This window comes from Geotrypetes seraphini, chromosome 14, assembly GCF_902459505.1.
Source record: "Geotrypetes seraphini chromosome 14, aGeoSer1.1, whole genome shotgun sequence".
Taxonomy (NCBI): Eukaryota; Metazoa; Chordata; class Amphibia; order Gymnophiona; family Dermophiidae; genus Geotrypetes; species Geotrypetes seraphini.
Window position 1 is genome coordinate 22,535,631 of NC_047097.1, and position 16,859 is coordinate 22,552,489.

Genomic DNA, 16,859 nt, shown 5'->3' on the forward strand with positions numbered 1-16,859 from the left:
AATTTACAATATAGACATGACAAAAAAATATATTCACTAAGCAGCTCTGGTGAGAGTAGGTGGCGTGGGTGCATTGACTCTGAATGGCATTTCTGGGTGCATGTCCTTAAGGCGTTGGGTTTGTGATGAGGAAGGTTTTCACAGCCTTCCTGAAGCTCCAGAGTCCATCTAATGTTCTAACAGATGGGGGAATGGTGTGCCATAGTCTGGGTATGAAATGTGAGTAGGAATGTTTGCGGGTTGTTTCAGTTTTGAGGGCGCAGCCAGGAGGTATGGTCAGTCGTTTTTCTCCTTGGGACCTCAGTGGGACCTCTGTAACACTTCTGGAAATGTCCAGATAACTTCTTATGTAATCCGCCTTGAACCGCAAGGTAATGGTGGAATAAAAATCACTAATGTAATATAGTTGTCATGTAGTGTGGAATCGTTTCGTGGAAAGTTTTGAAAACGAGCATCAGGGCCTTGAAGGCGCAGTGTGTTTGAATGGGCAGCCAATGCATAGAAGCTAATGCAGGGGTAACGTGGTCACAAATGCCAAAGTTTTTCAGGAGGCGGATTGCAGCATTTTGCACCCTTTGGAGGTGGGAGAGAGCAGGCCCACTAATAATGTATTGCAATAATCTAAACTAGATAATACAAAAGCGTACAGTAGTTGGGCAAATTCGGGTTCTGACAAGTATGCACGTATGGTTTTTAGCTGGCAGAGGTAGTAGAAGGAGGAAGATTCTAGTTTGGATACATGATCTGTCATTGATAAGTTTGAGTCGAGAGTTACTCCTAGGCTGCGGACATTATCCTTGGGGGTGTTTGTGCCCCAGAAAAAGGACGGACAGGGTATACGCAAAGATCTTTGTGGATCCAGAGAAGTTCTGTCTTAGACTCATTTAACTGTTACTTGTTCCCGGTCATCCAAGTCTTTATTTCAGTTAAGCAAGACTGGAGATTTTTGATTTGTGTGTCTCAGTGTCTGCCTAGTTTGGAGGTTGAATTGTAAATCATCTGCAAAAGAGTGGATTCTGATTTGGTGTTTTTCCGCTATGTCCAGTACTGGTTTGACATAGAGGTTGAAGAGGAGTGGTGATAGTAAGGCTCCCTAAGGCACTCCATAGTGGAGTGGTTTGGGTTCAGATGAGGATTTCCCTAGTAGAACTCTCTGGGATCTGTTGTTCAGGAATGAGGAGAACCATCGAAGTGCGTTGTCACAGATTCCAATGGTTTTTAGCCTGGACAGAAAGAGAGAGTGGTTGATGGTGTCCAAGGCGGCACTGAGGTCTAGTAGTACCAGCAGTGCATTATTTCCTTCATCTAGGATTTTCCAGCAGTCATCTAAGATGTCCAGGAGCACTGTTTCTGTACTGTTGTGTTTCCTGAAGCCTGATTGGAAGTTGAAGAGGGTGATGTTTGTCTCCGTGAAGTCTGTAGTTGCGTGAGTAGTCTTTTCCAATATTTTTGAGATGAATGTGAGGTTTGAGACAGGTCTGAAGCTGCTTGGGTTGTCTGGGTCCATGGTTGTTTTTTTCAGGAGTGGTTTAACTATAGCTGATTTCCAGCTCTGTGGAACTACACCTGTCATAAGAGATTCATTTATTAGGGGTAGGATGGATTCCAGGAATACCTCATTTGTATCCAGGAGTGTAGTGGAGGAACATGGGTCCAGGATCGAGGTCATGGGGCATACGGAGTTGATTATGGTTTTAAGGTCGTTGAGGGAGATTGGTTTGAAACTACTCAAGGTTTCTTTCTGGTGTGGATTGTCGACCTGAGTGGTCTCTGGGATGTTTGAGAGTGTTTTGTCCTCTGAGTCCAGATTTGCATGTATCTTTGATATTTTGTCATAGAAGAAGGTGGAGAGGGATTCACTATCTAGGTTAATTTGCTGGGAATGCATTGGACCTTGAGATACGGAGAATAGGTTTTTCGTTATCGAGAAGATAGACTTCGATCTGTTTGGGACCTTGGATAGTAGAGTGGTGAAATGTGCTTTTTTGCTTCATGTGTGGCTAATTTGTAGTTTTGCAGAAGGTTTTTCCATGTGGCTTTGTTCTTGGCGCTGAGAGTTTTGCGCCAAGTTTTTTCTGCTTTTCTGACTGTTCTTTTTTGTACTCTCAGGTCTTCTGTAAACCAGGGTGAAGAGAAGGGTTGCGAGTTTGGTTTGGTCACCTTGACTTTTGCTAGGTTCTCATAAAGTGTTTTGATGCCTAGATGCCAGGTCAGTGCCTTCTCTACTAGGGAGCAAGCCGTGGAATTTATGCATAGTTGTAGTTTGAAGATGCTGAGGGACTGATTTTGGGTCGAACACGATTGATTCTTGTGAGTTTGTTCGGTCTGCTGCCTCTTCGACTTTGATGTGCAGGCCGAACGTGATTATATGGTGGTCAGTCCAGCGGACCAATGTTTGTCGGCAAGGATGATTTTTGGTCAGTTTGTGGATCATCTGGGAGAAAGATTAGGTCCAGTGTGTTTCCAGATCACCCTCCTTTTACAGACCATGAGGGTCCTACAAGCAGAGGTATAGCGAGGGTGGGTGGCGCCCCCGTCCTCTTCACCGCCCCCAGCCGCACACACACACACCCCTTCCCCCAAACCTCTCTAGTGCGAGCATCTCCAACTTGCTGCTCACACCGGCCTTAGCTGTCCTTCTGATGTCACTTCCTGGTCCCACGACCAGGAAGTGACTTCAGAAGGAAAGCCAAGGCCAGTGCAAGCAGCATGTTGGAGCTGCTGCTCGCACTAGTGAAGAGCAAGAGGTACAGGGGGTGGGAAGGGAAGGCGCGGGGGGGGGGTGGATAGGATGAGAACCTCCACCAAGAGGATGGAACCCCCACCAAGATGGTGCCCAGGGTGATCCACTCCAGTTACTATGCCACTGCCTACAAGGACTTAACAAAAGAGCTGCCTGTAACATAATTAGCTTTAGGGGCTCTTTTATTATGCTGCCTAATGTGTGCCTAATGCAGCAGAAAATGGTGTACCGCAGGACATGGTAAGATTAGCACACGGACACACTGTGAATGCTTACCGCTTACAAAATGAGTGTCGGTACATTTTTTAATGGCCATGCACTACTGGCAACATTAGCAAATGACCATTATCACAAAAACTACAAAATAGTAATTTTTACAGTTACGGCAAAAATGGCTTTTGCATGCAGGAAAGACCCATGCAGCTTAATAAAAGGATGCTTTAGAGTATAACACGATGGAGACGGAAATCACTGCAGAGTAATTTTTGCAGGCAGAGCTGGTTTTGTTTTGTAGAAAACTTTTGCTTGCTGTGATTGCCTTTTAAAATAGTGCAAACTTCCAGCTGAGATGCTCTCCGTTATCTGCGTTCTGCTGGTCATGACACAGAGAATAATGCTAACCTGTAATTTTCTGCAGAATCTCACCGTTCCCACTCTATCTAAACAATGTATACTATTGTTTATAAAGCGGATTTCTGTGACTGTCTCCCTTTTGGGGGAGAGGGGAGGTAAGATTCCTCAGTTGAAGGAACAGCCACCACTGTAATCCTAAGAAAGAATTTAAAGGAATTTAATCGTTCCACCCATGCTGAAACATGAGGAAGAATCAAAATACAGCAAGCAAGAAAATAATCACAGCCTTTCTTCATTGTCTGTGGCATTTAATGAAACAGAATTATACTGTAATTATCTGACATATTGCAGGGGAATGAATTTCATCTGCTTTCATTCAGTTTACAAACTAGCAAGCAACTCACAAATGTAAAATAACAGGAGCTTAAAACTGGCAAAACATTGGAAAAATTGAAATGTCACTAGAAGTGGCATAAAGAAAAAAAACAAACAAACAGTGTACAAGCCTATAGATCTGGGACAAAATGTTCTTTATTTGACAATGACCTAACACTGTCAGTGTTTCGGCCTGTGGCCTGCCTCAGGGGTCTTTTAACTTGTTTGCCATTCGATTTTCTTATAAAGAAAGTTGTCCCAATTTAAAATGAACACTGGTGTCAACGTCCAGCTTACTTCAATGCCTCATTTTAGAAAAATGAATGACAAACAAATTAAAAGACCCCTGATGCAGGCCGCAGGCCGAAACACTGACAGTGTCAGGTCATTGTCGAATAAAGAACATTGTGTCCTAGATCTACAGGCTTGTACATTTTTATGGTGTAACTTGACTTTTTGTATATTTGTTGGTTCCCTTTCTTCGTGTTGGTATAAAGAAACCAAAAGCAGGGTCAAAAAGATGACTTTTTTCTGAGTGCAGTATCCAAAATCAAGGTTTATTATCTCATACAAAATGCAAAACAGTAGCACATTTCAGCGAAAAACACCTTCCTCAGGGGTTAGCAAACAAACCTAAGTCATGGCAGAGGATTCTACCGTGGCCTATGAGCGTTGGAGCATTTACCACATCTTAGTAGAAGAGGGGCCAAAATTGGATACCATATACAAATTGGGTTTGATTCTATAAACATTGCCTAACTTGTAAGCGCCAGTCGGCATAGTGGTCAATCAACTGTGTGGCACTGTTTATAGAATCACGCCTAGACAAGATGGCACCTTAGTGAACAGACTTCCTATGTTGAGCTCCCACCGGTGGGGAAAGATTACCTTTTGTTGCTGTGCTTGGAAGCATTTTTTGCTATGCCAAAGAGAAGGGGCAGGGTGGTGGTTTCAGCCCGACAACCAGAACCTGCCCTAATGCGACAAGGAGTTCTCACGGGCTTCCTCTCCTCCTCAACTCGGGGGGGCGCCCACTGAGCCGGACTTGAAGGAGGCGTCGGCTATGGGAAGCGAGATTTCGCTTAGCCCCACGGGACCAGCGCCTCCCTTGCAGCCGAGAGATAGGGGAGTGCCTGCAGCAACGGTGATGGCGGCGGCGGAATCAACACCTTCTATGGAGATTTCGGGTTGGCTGGCCCCCCTCCAGGAAACTGCGGCCAGAGGATCTTCATCAAAGAAGGATATTGGAATCTCGGCGCAGAAAGGGGAAATGCCATCTATTCAGCCCCTTATTAGACCCACCGAGATAACCCTCGATTCGATTTGGACTGCACTAGATTCCCTCCATAAGGTATGCCTGGGAATCTTTCCTCTTGTTCAAGAGCAAACTTTAAAGGTAAAACATGTGAAGAGGAATTGAAGACCCAAGGGGAGAAAATAAGTGGTTTAGAGAAATTAGTACAAGGATTCAAGACAAAGTTAGACAAGTTCCTGCTGAACCAAAACGTACGCAGGTAGGGCTAGTCTCAGGGCGCTGGTCTTTGACCAGAGAGCCACCGCGTGGAGCGGACTGCAGCGGCAATTCTTATGTTCTTAAGGTGTTCAAGCAACTTGTGGAACTGTTGTCCAGCACAAATTAGTCTTATTGAGGAAGATAGAAAATTTTGAAAATTATATGAAACAACTGAATATAAGATTGCTGAACTTTGCTTGTTTCTCCTAAAAAACCTTCCTCCTCTGAACCAGGAGATTTGCCTTCTGTAATTTCTTAAAGTCCATTAGATCTTTCTAATATACTGGAAAATTCTCAGGAGGAAGTTGTATTGCATTCTACGCTTTTGGTAACATTTGTATTCCAACAGGATGAGGAAGCACTTCGCCTTTTTTATTTTAGGCATAAAGAAAACTCCTTTCTGAATGGAAAAATTTTAATTTTTCAAAATGTCTCAAGATCCACACAAACAAGAAGGAAAAAATTCCTGGAGATGAAAGAAAATGTGAAAGCATTGAGGGCAAAATTTCAATTGCGTTTCCCTTGTAAATGTATGATTTATTTGGATCAAAATTCTTATGTTTTTTATGAACCCTCTCAATTACAATTGTTCTTAGAAGGAAAGGGGAGTAATAATGCAGGGAACTAAGTGAATTATATTGTGCTAGTCCATTTAAATGAATGAGGAGGAGCCACTATTACCAAATTTGGAAATGCTTATAAGAACATAAGAAGTGCCATCTCCGGAACAGACCCTAGGTCCATCAAGTCCAGCGATCCGCACATGCGGAGACCCCGCCAGGTGTACCCTGGCATAGTATTAGTCCCCATATCACTCTAAGCTTCTCATAAGAGATACACATCTAGCTTACCCTTACCTAAGTCATCTTAAGCCACTCATAAGGAGGTGTACATCTAACTTACCCTTAAACCCTAGAACGGTGGATTCCGCAATTACCTCTTCTGGGAGAGCATTCCAGGTTTCCACCACTCGTTGCGTGAAGCAGAATTTCCTGATATTTGTCCTGAACCTGTCCCCCCTTAACTTTAGTTACATTACATTACATTACATTAATGACTTCTATTCCGCCTGTACCTTGCAGTTCTAAGTGGATTACATCAAAAGATAACTGGACATTACCAGGAAGAGGGATACAATGAAAGACATTGGGCCTAATACATCAAGAAGATAGCTGGACGTTTCCAGGAAGAGGAATACAATTAAAAGCGTTAGGTCTGAAACAATTTTGAAGGGAGGATACTAGGAGGGGGAGAGAGGGGAAAAGAAAAGGGGGTTAGTACATTTGGATGAATTTCTTAAATAGCAGGGTTTGGATTTCTTTTCGGAAAGCTTTTAGTCCATGTCCTCTTGTCCTTGTCACATTGGACATTGTAAATAGTTTTTTATCCTGCTCTATTTGGTCGATTCCTTTCAGTATCTTGAAAGTCTCGATCATATCCCCTCGCAGTCTCCTCTTCAAAGGAGTACAATCCCAGTCTCTTAAGTCGTTCCTCATATTCCAAGTTCTCCATGCCCTTTATTAGCTTCGTTGCTCGTCTCTGCACCCTCTCAAGTACTTTTAAATCCTTCTTTAGGTATAGAGACCAATGTTGGATGCAGTATTCCAAGTGTGGTTTGACAATCGCTCTATAAAGCGGTAGTATTACTTTCTTCGATCTACTCGTGATTCCCTTCTTGTAGGTACCGCAGTTGTTGGTGCGAGTGTAACACTACGAGTAAGATTTTGATGTACTTTATCTTCAGAAGTGTCACTGGAAGTCTGGGCATAAGTAGGACGCTTTATATGTTATTTAATTAATAAAATATTAATTCGTTTAACTTCTTGTATTTTTCAGAATCTTTGAGCCCACCGCATGACTGTTTTTTCATATATCATTGTTGGTCCCCTGAGGCAGGGGCGAAACGTGCATGTCGGGACCTGCAAGCTAGCAGATAAGTTTGCTGAGTCTCTTATTAAGTTATTAGATGTTCACAACAAAAGATTTTTCACATGATATATGTTGTCTACTCTCCGCATGCGATGATTGGGCAGTGAGGTGGCTGGTTCTGGGGTCATCCCCAGCACCCCCCTCCATGATTCTGAGCATAATGATTTGTGTAGACTCATCTATATCATCTGCACAGCTTACTTATAAGCACAACAATTGAGTGATTTCTGATTTTGATTGATAGCAGAATTCACAGGCTGGCTCATTATTATAAGACAAAGAAAATACTTCCTCCCGACTTCCTCTTACTTTCTCAGCATCTGAGTCCAAAGGAGACTCACTGCTTCCAATGGCTCTCTTCCAGGCCCAGTGCAAAGTTCAGTATCCATCACAGCATATTAAGCTCAAGCTTAAAGAATGACATGGTGACAAAATTCATCACTGTCCCCTTCCCTGCAGATAACCATGGGAAACTATCCCCATGTCATCCTTTAAGGAGAGACGGTAGAATCAGAGTATGTATGGGGACAGGCACTAACCCTCAAGACTTGCACTGAAGAATGATGGGGTAGAAGGACTGAGCTTGAGACAGACACTAAAAATGTCACTGGATGGTTACAGCAGAAGACCATAAGCATTGCCATACTGGGACAAACCGAAGGTCCACCAGTGGCCAATTCAGGTCACAAGAATCTACCAAAGAGTAGCAACATTCCAGAGCTGAGACTGTGATGTCATAAAGCCTCACTGCACCAATGCCTATGAGACAACCTCATCAGTGATATCACAATGGCTTTGTTATCCTATACTTGGCTCACATAAGAATCAGAATATGAATGGGCACAGCCTTGCATTAAAGAATGCTGGTGTAGAAGGACTGAGGTTGAGATAGACACTACAGAATGACTCAGGATTGTTTCCTATGGTTATCTGTGGGGACGGGAACTGTGATGAATTTTGTCACTGTGTCATTCTGTACTCAGGCTCTCCTTCCTGATCTGGAGCAGCCTTCCTGCTGGGTTGGTCCTACCACGGTCTCTACATTAGGAGCTCCTTTTACTAAGCCACATTAGGGCTTTAACGCACGGAATAGAGCGTGCTAGACCTTAACGCCAGTATTGAGCTGGCGTTAGTTCTAGAAGCGTAGCGCGCGTTAATTTCCTGCGTGCACTAAAAACTCTAGCGCACCTTAGTAAAAGGAGCCCTAGAAGTGGGGGAAGGATTGCAAAGCCATGGAGGGCTAAACTCTGAAAAATATCCACTTTAGTCAACCTTCTGCCTTCAAGACAGTTAATTATAAATCTGTAAAATCCTGGAAAAAATCCATACAGTTAGAAATCCTAGCCTCCTGAATCCTAAGCATATTCTTTATTCATTTTTCAAACTTACAATAAGTGTATCAACAAATACAATCATTTAAACTTACATAAAACACTTAATGATCTACAATAATCATATTATAAAGTTTTTCTCCCTCCCTCCCACCCTTTTCATTTATCATTTAATAAATACTTTCCAATCTTTCTTCGCATTTATAAACAACTTTAAGAATTAACCCCCCCCCCCCACCCCTTAACTTAAGCATATACCATACAGGGAAAAATTAAATCTATTCATTGCAATAATTTGTTAATGGCCCACACATATCTTGAAATCTTTTTAAATTTCCTTTCTGCATAGATATTGTTTTTCCATTTTATATATATGACATAACGAATGCCACAAAAAACTGTAATTATGTCTTTTCCAATTATTTGTTATTTGGCGACTCCTATCATAATTAACAAAAGCCTGTTATTTTTGGATGATATTTGGCTTTTCACTCTCATTGACATGCCAAATAAAATAGTATCATACGATAACGCAACTGGGTTTTCCAATAAACAATTTATTTGACCCCATATTGATTTCCAAAATGCCAAGATTAATGGACAATAATATAATAAATGATCAAGAGTCCCTACTTCAAGATTACAATGCCAACATCTATTAGACTTAGCGCTATCTAACTTTTGTAAACGAACATGGGTCCAAAAAACTATGTAAAAGATCTACGCAGGTGCCTATTTGTCTATGCCTTAATCCGGACCTGATCTAAATAAGGCATGGGCTAAAACACTACATTTTGAAATCTAACCTAGGGATATTTACTCCAGTTATATTTTACTTTTATTTTGATGCAAGCCATACCTTTGAAGCCAGACGACACTCCATCACTCTGATATTAAAATGAGAAGTTGCTGCTTTATTCATTTCAACACAACTGTTAGCAATGACAAAGACCGCTCCAACTGGAAGCTTCACATCAGTTGCCCGCAGAGGATTGAACTCTATTAATTTGGCCTGTTAAAAACAATATGAACCATCAATTTGAATTTATTGTTACCCGCATAATAATGAGTTTAGTTCCAAAAATCAAACACAACTTGTCCAATATGATAGTTCTGAAGAATAAGGAGAATGGTGGAATGAGGTATTAAGATGTGACAGATTTACTCATCGTACCTGGAAATCACTGGGTCCTATTTTTGAGGGTGTTTTGTTAGATCGCTGGATATGGCAAATTTCTTTGGTGGTTTTTCTAAAGGCAGTGTATCAAAAACAACAACAAAAAAATCATAAAGATAGAAAAATGAGGATCAACAAAAAAGCTTTAGGTGATTCTTGAGAGGTTAGAGCTCTTTAGTTTGGAGTAGAGGTCTGCACGGGAACGGGGATTGCGGGAATCCCACGGGTCCCGCGGGGGTCCTGCAGGAATTCCCCCTAACCCATGGGACTCCCACGGGGACCCCCCTCTGGCCCACGGGACTCCCAGGGGACCCTCCTCTAGCCAACGGTATTCTCACGGGGATGGAAGGCTTTGGGACACGTCAGCCTTAGTAAAAGAGGGGGTTTATAAGTTAATTACCTGAACAGAAAACAAAAAAAGGGTTCCACCAAAGAGATTCCATAAGGAAAACTGCAGCGCAAACACAAAAGAAACTGTGAAATTGATGATCTTGTCAGAAGTAATTGCTGCTTTTTATGGGGATGGGCGGGGATGGAGGTAATTCCTTGCGGGGATGGGTGGGGACGGAGAGGATCCTGATGGGGTCGGGTGGGAACAGAGAGGATCCTGGCGGGGATGGGTGGGGACAGAGAAGATCCTGGTGGGGATGGGTGGGATTTCTGTCCCCGCGCAACTCTCTAGTTTGGAGAAGAGGCAGCTGAGGGGCAATACAATAGAGCTCTATGAATAATTATGAGTAGAGTGGAATAGGTAAATAAGAACATAAAAACAGCCTTACTGGATCAGACTAATGGTCTATCTAGCCCTGAATCCCGTCTTCATGGAGGCCAATCACAAGTACCTAGCAAAACCTAAACAATAGCAACATTCCAGATCTCAGCTTGTGATGTCATAATGCCTCATTCCACCAATGCTTAAGAGCCAACCTCATCAGTGATGTCACAATGGCTTGATTGTTTTATACCTGGCTCACATAAGAACATAAGAAGAGCCTTACTGGATCAGACCAATGGTCCATTTAGCCCAGCGTCCCATCTTCATGGAGGCCAATCACAAGTACCTGGCAAAAATCCAAACAGTAGCAGCATTCCATGCCACTGATCCAGGGCAAGAAAATTGTTGTTTTTTTTTACTCTTTCAGAAAGACTAGGAGACATGCCATGATGTTATAAAGTAGTACATTTCAAATAAATCGGAAAATATATTTTTTCAGTCGGTCCCGGATTCTCTACCCAGCTGTTGTTGTCAGTGGCCACCTTAAAAGTGACCGCCAATCACGTGTCAATCACATGATGGTGCCATTGAGAGAATTGTGCCTCCAGTAAAGGTCGACATTGGAAATGTAGGTAAGGGCGCCTAACTCCATTTCTGGTGTTAGCCATGCCTGGTGTTAGCCATGCCTGGTGTTAGCCATTAAGTGCTGTAAAGCAGTGGTTCCCAACCCTGTCCTGGAGGACCACTAGGCCAGTCGGGTGTTTGAAATAGCCATAATGAATATGCATGGGACATATTTCCGTGCCTGTCACCTCCTTTATATGCAAATCTCTCTTATGCATGTTCATTAGGGCTATCCCAAAAACCTGACTGGCCTGGTGGTCCTCCAGGACAGGGTTGGAAACCACTGCTTTAAAGCCGCTACGGAGGCGCAATTCCAATGCCTTAAAAATCAGTTTAAATGGAATTTTTCACTGAGCTTGGGCGCCATTTAGAGAATCCAGGGCTCAATGAATAATTAGGTTGCAGAATTTGTTGACAGAGGATATGGTACAATATGAAAAAGGGGACGAGTTATAACCAGTATAACAAGAGTGATAAGGTGCATATATTGTAGTGAGAGAAATCACTCTGTGGACCTATTCAAAGAACTATATGAATGATATAACTGAGTTCACAAAAACTTGCTCAGAATCATGGAGGGGAAAACTGGGGCGAACCCCAGAAAAAACCACCTCACAGCCCAATCATCGCATGGAAGGTAAACAAAACGTTATATCAACTCATACACTTATTTGTTGAAAAAACTAAAATTGAACAAATTGTTTACTAGGCATACGTCAAACCAAGCTTCAAAAAGTACTTAACAAACTTAACTTGCAGCTTGCGGGTTCCCATTCTCAGCTCTCCTGGGAGAACGGTATAGAAAAATAAAAAATAAATCTTACAGTCCCCATGCTCTGGAAGCCAATGCTGAAGGGCCTTGAGCGAATGCGCATGCTCAAGGCCTGCTGGCTCCCACCCTCTCCAGGATTCTCAAAGGGAGTCCAGCAAGCCATGAGCATGTGCAGACCCTCCAGGCCCTTCAGACTATCACAGAGCGTTGGCATTGGCTTCCAGACTGGGACTGTAAGTGCATTGGGATTGTAAGTGCGATGTTGGTTGGGGCAGGGAGGAGTGGGTAGTGGAGGGTAGGAGTACCTAAGATGCCGGCCACCTCTGTACTTTTCTTTTGCCGCGGTCCACCCCCCTCTGAAGCAACTTCCTGTTTCCGCTTGGGTGGACTGCATCAAAGGAATGTTACAGGGGAGCCTCGGGCAGCAAGAAGGAGGCGGTAACACATGGATGGCGGGAAGGGGAAGAGATGTGGCACGGATGGAGGGAAGGGGAAGAGAGTGAAGAGATGGGGCACATGGATGGAGGGAAGTGGAGAAGGAGGGAAGAGATAGTGAACATGAATGAAGGGAAGGAGAAGAGTTGTAAAGATAGATTTGAGATGGAGGCACAAAAATGAAAGAAAACTGAATATGAAAATCAGTGCCAAAGAAGGATGTAGTACAAAAAGTGAAGGCGAGGAAAGAAACAGCAAATACATAAGGAGGCCTTGGAAAGAGAGTTAAGAGCACAGGTGGAACAAGAAGACCAGAAAAATAAAATCGCCTGATAACAAAGGTAAGAAAATGTTTATTTTCAATTTAGAGATTAAAATATGTCAGCTTTGAAAATTTACATCTGTTGTTTTTATATTTTGGACTGTTCAGGAAGAAATGCATTTCTTTCTATTTCTCTTGTGGTGTATTGTATGCAGAGTCTGGCATGTTAGAGTTTCGTTTGGGTACAATAGTACTTTTAGTTTGTGGGCTTGCATTTGAAAAAGCTTGTTTTTTTTTTTCTGTTTTCTGCATGGCCAGGTTTTCTGGTGGGGATGACAAATGACACTAACATACCCAAATGTCTAACCTCGGGAAAAGGTTACCTTGGATTATATTCAAGTATATACAGTACTGCCCCTCCCCTTGGAAAGCAGTAACTGATCTGAGGTGCAAAGGGCTATCCCAGGCTTAGGTGAATAGTTTACAAAATAGGTGTGTGCATGCTAACCAGAGCTTTCCCGTGTTTCTGTGTGTATATTACATAACAGCTCGTACATGCTAACCTTGCCCCCACCTCTGTATACTTCCATTCACAATTACGCGCATATACTACAGCCAGCATATACTGCCTACTACTGTTTTAAGTGCAGAAATGGTATATCAATGGTATACCCCCTTAAAGAAATGGTATATCCCCTTAAAGCATATATATGAAGCAGGGAGGCGAGGAGAGTTCGGCATTTACACTCCTCTTTCCTTCCATATTTTAAACACATCCCCAGGGCACCCTCCAAAATGAATAAATACAAATTATAAGCATTTCCAGAAATATGAGACCTTTCAAATTTGGAGACACAAAATGTTTTGCATTCAAAATACGCTAAGTATCTTCACAAGGAATGAATCAATCAAGGCACAATTCAGAGATTGGACCTTTTGCAGAAACAACAGGAGAATGAAACAGAATGGAAAACTGGATGTAATATATAACATAGGAAAAGATAATATACCATATTGGAACTGTTTTTTTCTTTTAGATTTTATGCAAAGAGAAACATACTTACAGTTCCTTCTTCTGCTAGAAATGATATGGACTGGTCCATGCCTCCTCCTTCTGTGCCAATGTAGCGCTCACTCTTAGCACAGAGTTCCGCAAGTTCTACCTGAATAAATAATTAAGATAAAATAAATGAAATGAGATACCAGGACCAGAAAAGATACTACACTTTATGGAAATTACGTACTATTAGACCCTATTTTGAGGCTGCTGCTTTCAAAACTCTTGTTCAATCATTACTTTTGGGCCTATTGGCCTATTGTAATATAGTCTATTTGAAAAGCACCAAGAAAAATCTGGTTAGATTGACTTTGGTGCCGAATAGGGCGGTAAGGCTGATTTACCATCGGAGGAAGTTTGACCACGTAACTGCACTGGCTTCTGGTCAAGGCTCGAATAATCTTTAAGTTGGGATGTTTGTACTATAAAGTAGCTTTTGGACTTGCCCCACGATACCTGGTTGACAGATTTGATATTCTACCACAGAAGAATAATACAAGATCACATGCTCTGTTTATGTTTCTCTCGGTTAAGGGCTGCAAAAGTAAGAAATATCATGAGCACATGACATAGATTTCCGATTACCGGTACTCTTAATGGATTCCATTTCTTAGGAGCACTTTAGAAAGTTGCTGAAAACTTTTCTTTTTTCTAAATTTTTTGACAAATTAGTTATTTCTGTATTCTTCATAAAACGTATATGTTTTCTTTCCTTTTAGTATAATCTTTTGTAAACCGCATAGAAGTGTGTGGTGCAGTGATTGAAGCTACAGCCTCAGCACCCTGAGGTTGTGGGTTCAAACCCCGCACTGCTCCTTGTGACCCTGGTCAAGTCATTTAATCTTCCACAGCCCCAGGTATGTTAGATAGATTGTGAGCCCACCAGGACAGATAGGGAAAATACTTGAGTACCTGATTGTAAAACCGCTTAGATAACCTTGATAGGTGGTATATAAAATCCTAAAATCCTAATTAAAAAAAAAACTTATGGTTTTGCGGTCTAGAAATCTGTTGTTATGTTTGGAGGATAAAGGCAGTGCTCTCTCTCACATCATCAAATTAAGGGTTAGATTTACTAAAAGACGTCACCCATTAGTATATGCTAATAAATCTAGCCCTAAGTCTCAGCTCACTTGTACCAGTACATTGACTTCTGCAGAGCAAAACGGTTCATTTTCCCCCCTCTTAGTTCTGTTGAAAGGTTCTCACTGCAGTCGATGTATACAGAATTCACGAACCCACTCTAACTGAATCACAGAAGGGTTCTAGGCATTTGATTTAAGACCTCCACCCACGATATGCCTCCCAATACATTGCCAGCTATAAATCTTATTAGGGGCATTTTCAAAACTCTAAGATGTCCAAAACACGGCACAAATTGACATCCTAATAGCGGAATGTTTAAATGCCGATTTTCGAAACCATCTTTCTGGACCGTCTTGTGAGGTGTCTTAGCTACTATGCAACCAGAACTAAAGGGGGCATGTTCTAGGCTGGCTTTGGGAAGGTTTAGACTTGGACGCCTTAAGGTAATAATCAAACCTTTCCCAAGATATCCTGGATGAAACTTAGATGGTTCTGAGCTACACCTGTTTTAAAAGCATCTAAGTGCCAAAAAAGTACCCAAACTGACCAGATGACCACTGGGTGATTATGTTTTGACCCCCCCCTACTCCCACATTGGTCACTAACCCCTTCCACTTCCCAAAAATCTGAATGAAACAGGGGTGGGTAAGCAGAGTGGGCAGACTTGATGGGCTGTAGCCCTTTTCTGCCATCATCTTCTATGTTTCTAGAGATACTTTCATGGAAGTCTTTTTTCTAGTATTTAGCAATTATATTGATTCTTCAACATGAAGGCAGATAAAGACCAAATAACCCATCCAATATGTCAATCCACAGCAACAACTATCTCTTCCTCTCCTTAAGAGATCCCACGTGCCTGCCCCAAACTTTCTTGAACACAGACTGGATTTAAAAAAGGTTTGGACAAGTCTATAGTCTATAGTTTGCTGTTGAGACAGACACGGGGGAAGCTACTATTTGTCCTGGGATTGGTAGCATGGACTATTGCTACTACTGTATTTGGGTTTCTGCCAATTACTTGTGACCTGTATAGGCCATTGAGAAAACAGGATACAGTGCTAGTGGATCACTGGTCTGACTCTTATGTTGATTGCAACCATTTCATATTAACATAAGAATAGCTATGCTTTATCCTGTATACCAGTGTTCTTCAACCACCGGTCCGTGGACCAGTGCCGGGCCACAGAAATTTCCTGCCGGTCCACAGGGCCAGCACGTGCATCAGGCCCAAAACAGTGTTCTTCAACCGCCGGTCTACGGTGCAATCGATGTGGCATTATCTTCGAGCCAGCTCCCTCTTTCTAACTGATTCAGTGCACAAAGCCATGGGCAGTGACTCCTACGGGCATCCTACGCCTGAACCGGAAGCCTTAGGCTTCCAGATGAGGCACTGGACGTACAAGGTGCAATTAGTACTATTATGGGGGTGGGAACTGGGGTGGAGATTGGGTAGAGATGGGCAGTTTTGCCCCTAACCACCGCTTCACCCCAGCTATTATAAGCCCTGTAAGCCCCCCCCCCTTAAGCCTTACCTGGTGGTCTAGCGGGTTTTCAGGGCAGGAGCGATCTTCCCACGCTCCTGCCCCGTGCAGATCGCTCACAGGAAATGGCTGCCTTGAGCTCCCATAGTCTCGAGAGACTACAACGGGAGCTCAAGGCAGCCATTTCCTATGAGCGATCTGCACGGGCGGGAGCGTGAGAAGATCGCTCCTGCCCCGAAAACCCGCTAGACCATCAGGTAAGGCTTAAGGAGGGGGGGCTTACAGGGCTTAAAATAGCCTGAAAAATTAAAATGTTTTTTTTTGTTTTAAAATCGCTAATAACTGAATCCGCGGATGCTGAAACTGCAGATTCGGAGGGGAAAGTGTACTAAATATAGGCATTGAGCTACTCTCTCTGTCCCGAAGGGGCTCACAATCTAATTAAGCATACAAGAGAAGACATCACTAACATTATAGAGATATATATAAAAAGAGGGAGGAAAAGAAAGTAAAAAACATTGAAGGTAAAGAAAAAAAAACCCTCAAGATCCTGGCAGATAAAGACCCATCCAGTTTGCCCATCTACAGCATCCACTATCTCCTCATCTCCCTAAGAGATCCCCTAAATATTTGTTATGTTAATATTTCATGCTCTATCATTTTGAAGTTGTAGGGCATAAAGTATTGCCTGCAAAAAAGCAAATTTCCTGAATCATATTTAAAGGAAAAAGCCATAAACAGGCTTTCATTAGGACTGTAATGAGATGTAAATCTTCAGAAGAAAAC

At 42.5% G+C, this 16,859-nt stretch overlaps 2 protein-coding genes across 11 annotated transcripts in view; one reads left to right on the forward strand and one right to left on the reverse strand.

Moving 5' to 3' along the window:
- FAM227B (family with sequence similarity 227 member B) overlaps positions 1-16,859 on the forward strand; it is a 413,569-nt gene that overhangs the window by 317,267 nt on the left and 79,443 nt on the right. The gene's annotated exons all lie outside the window — the stretch shown is intronic.
- GALK2 (galactokinase 2) overlaps positions 1-16,859 on the reverse strand; it is a 136,387-nt gene that overhangs the window by 39,923 nt on the left and 79,605 nt on the right. For both annotated transcript variants that reach the window (XM_033920263.1, XM_033920264.1), the window contains exons 6-7: positions 13,514-13,612; positions 9,324-9,476 (exon numbers count right to left, since the gene is read on the reverse strand). In XM_033920263.1, coding sequence (XP_033776154.1) covers positions 9,324-9,476; positions 13,514-13,612 — 252 coding nt within the window. The remainder of the gene's footprint in view (positions 1-9,323; positions 9,477-13,513; positions 13,613-16,859) is intronic.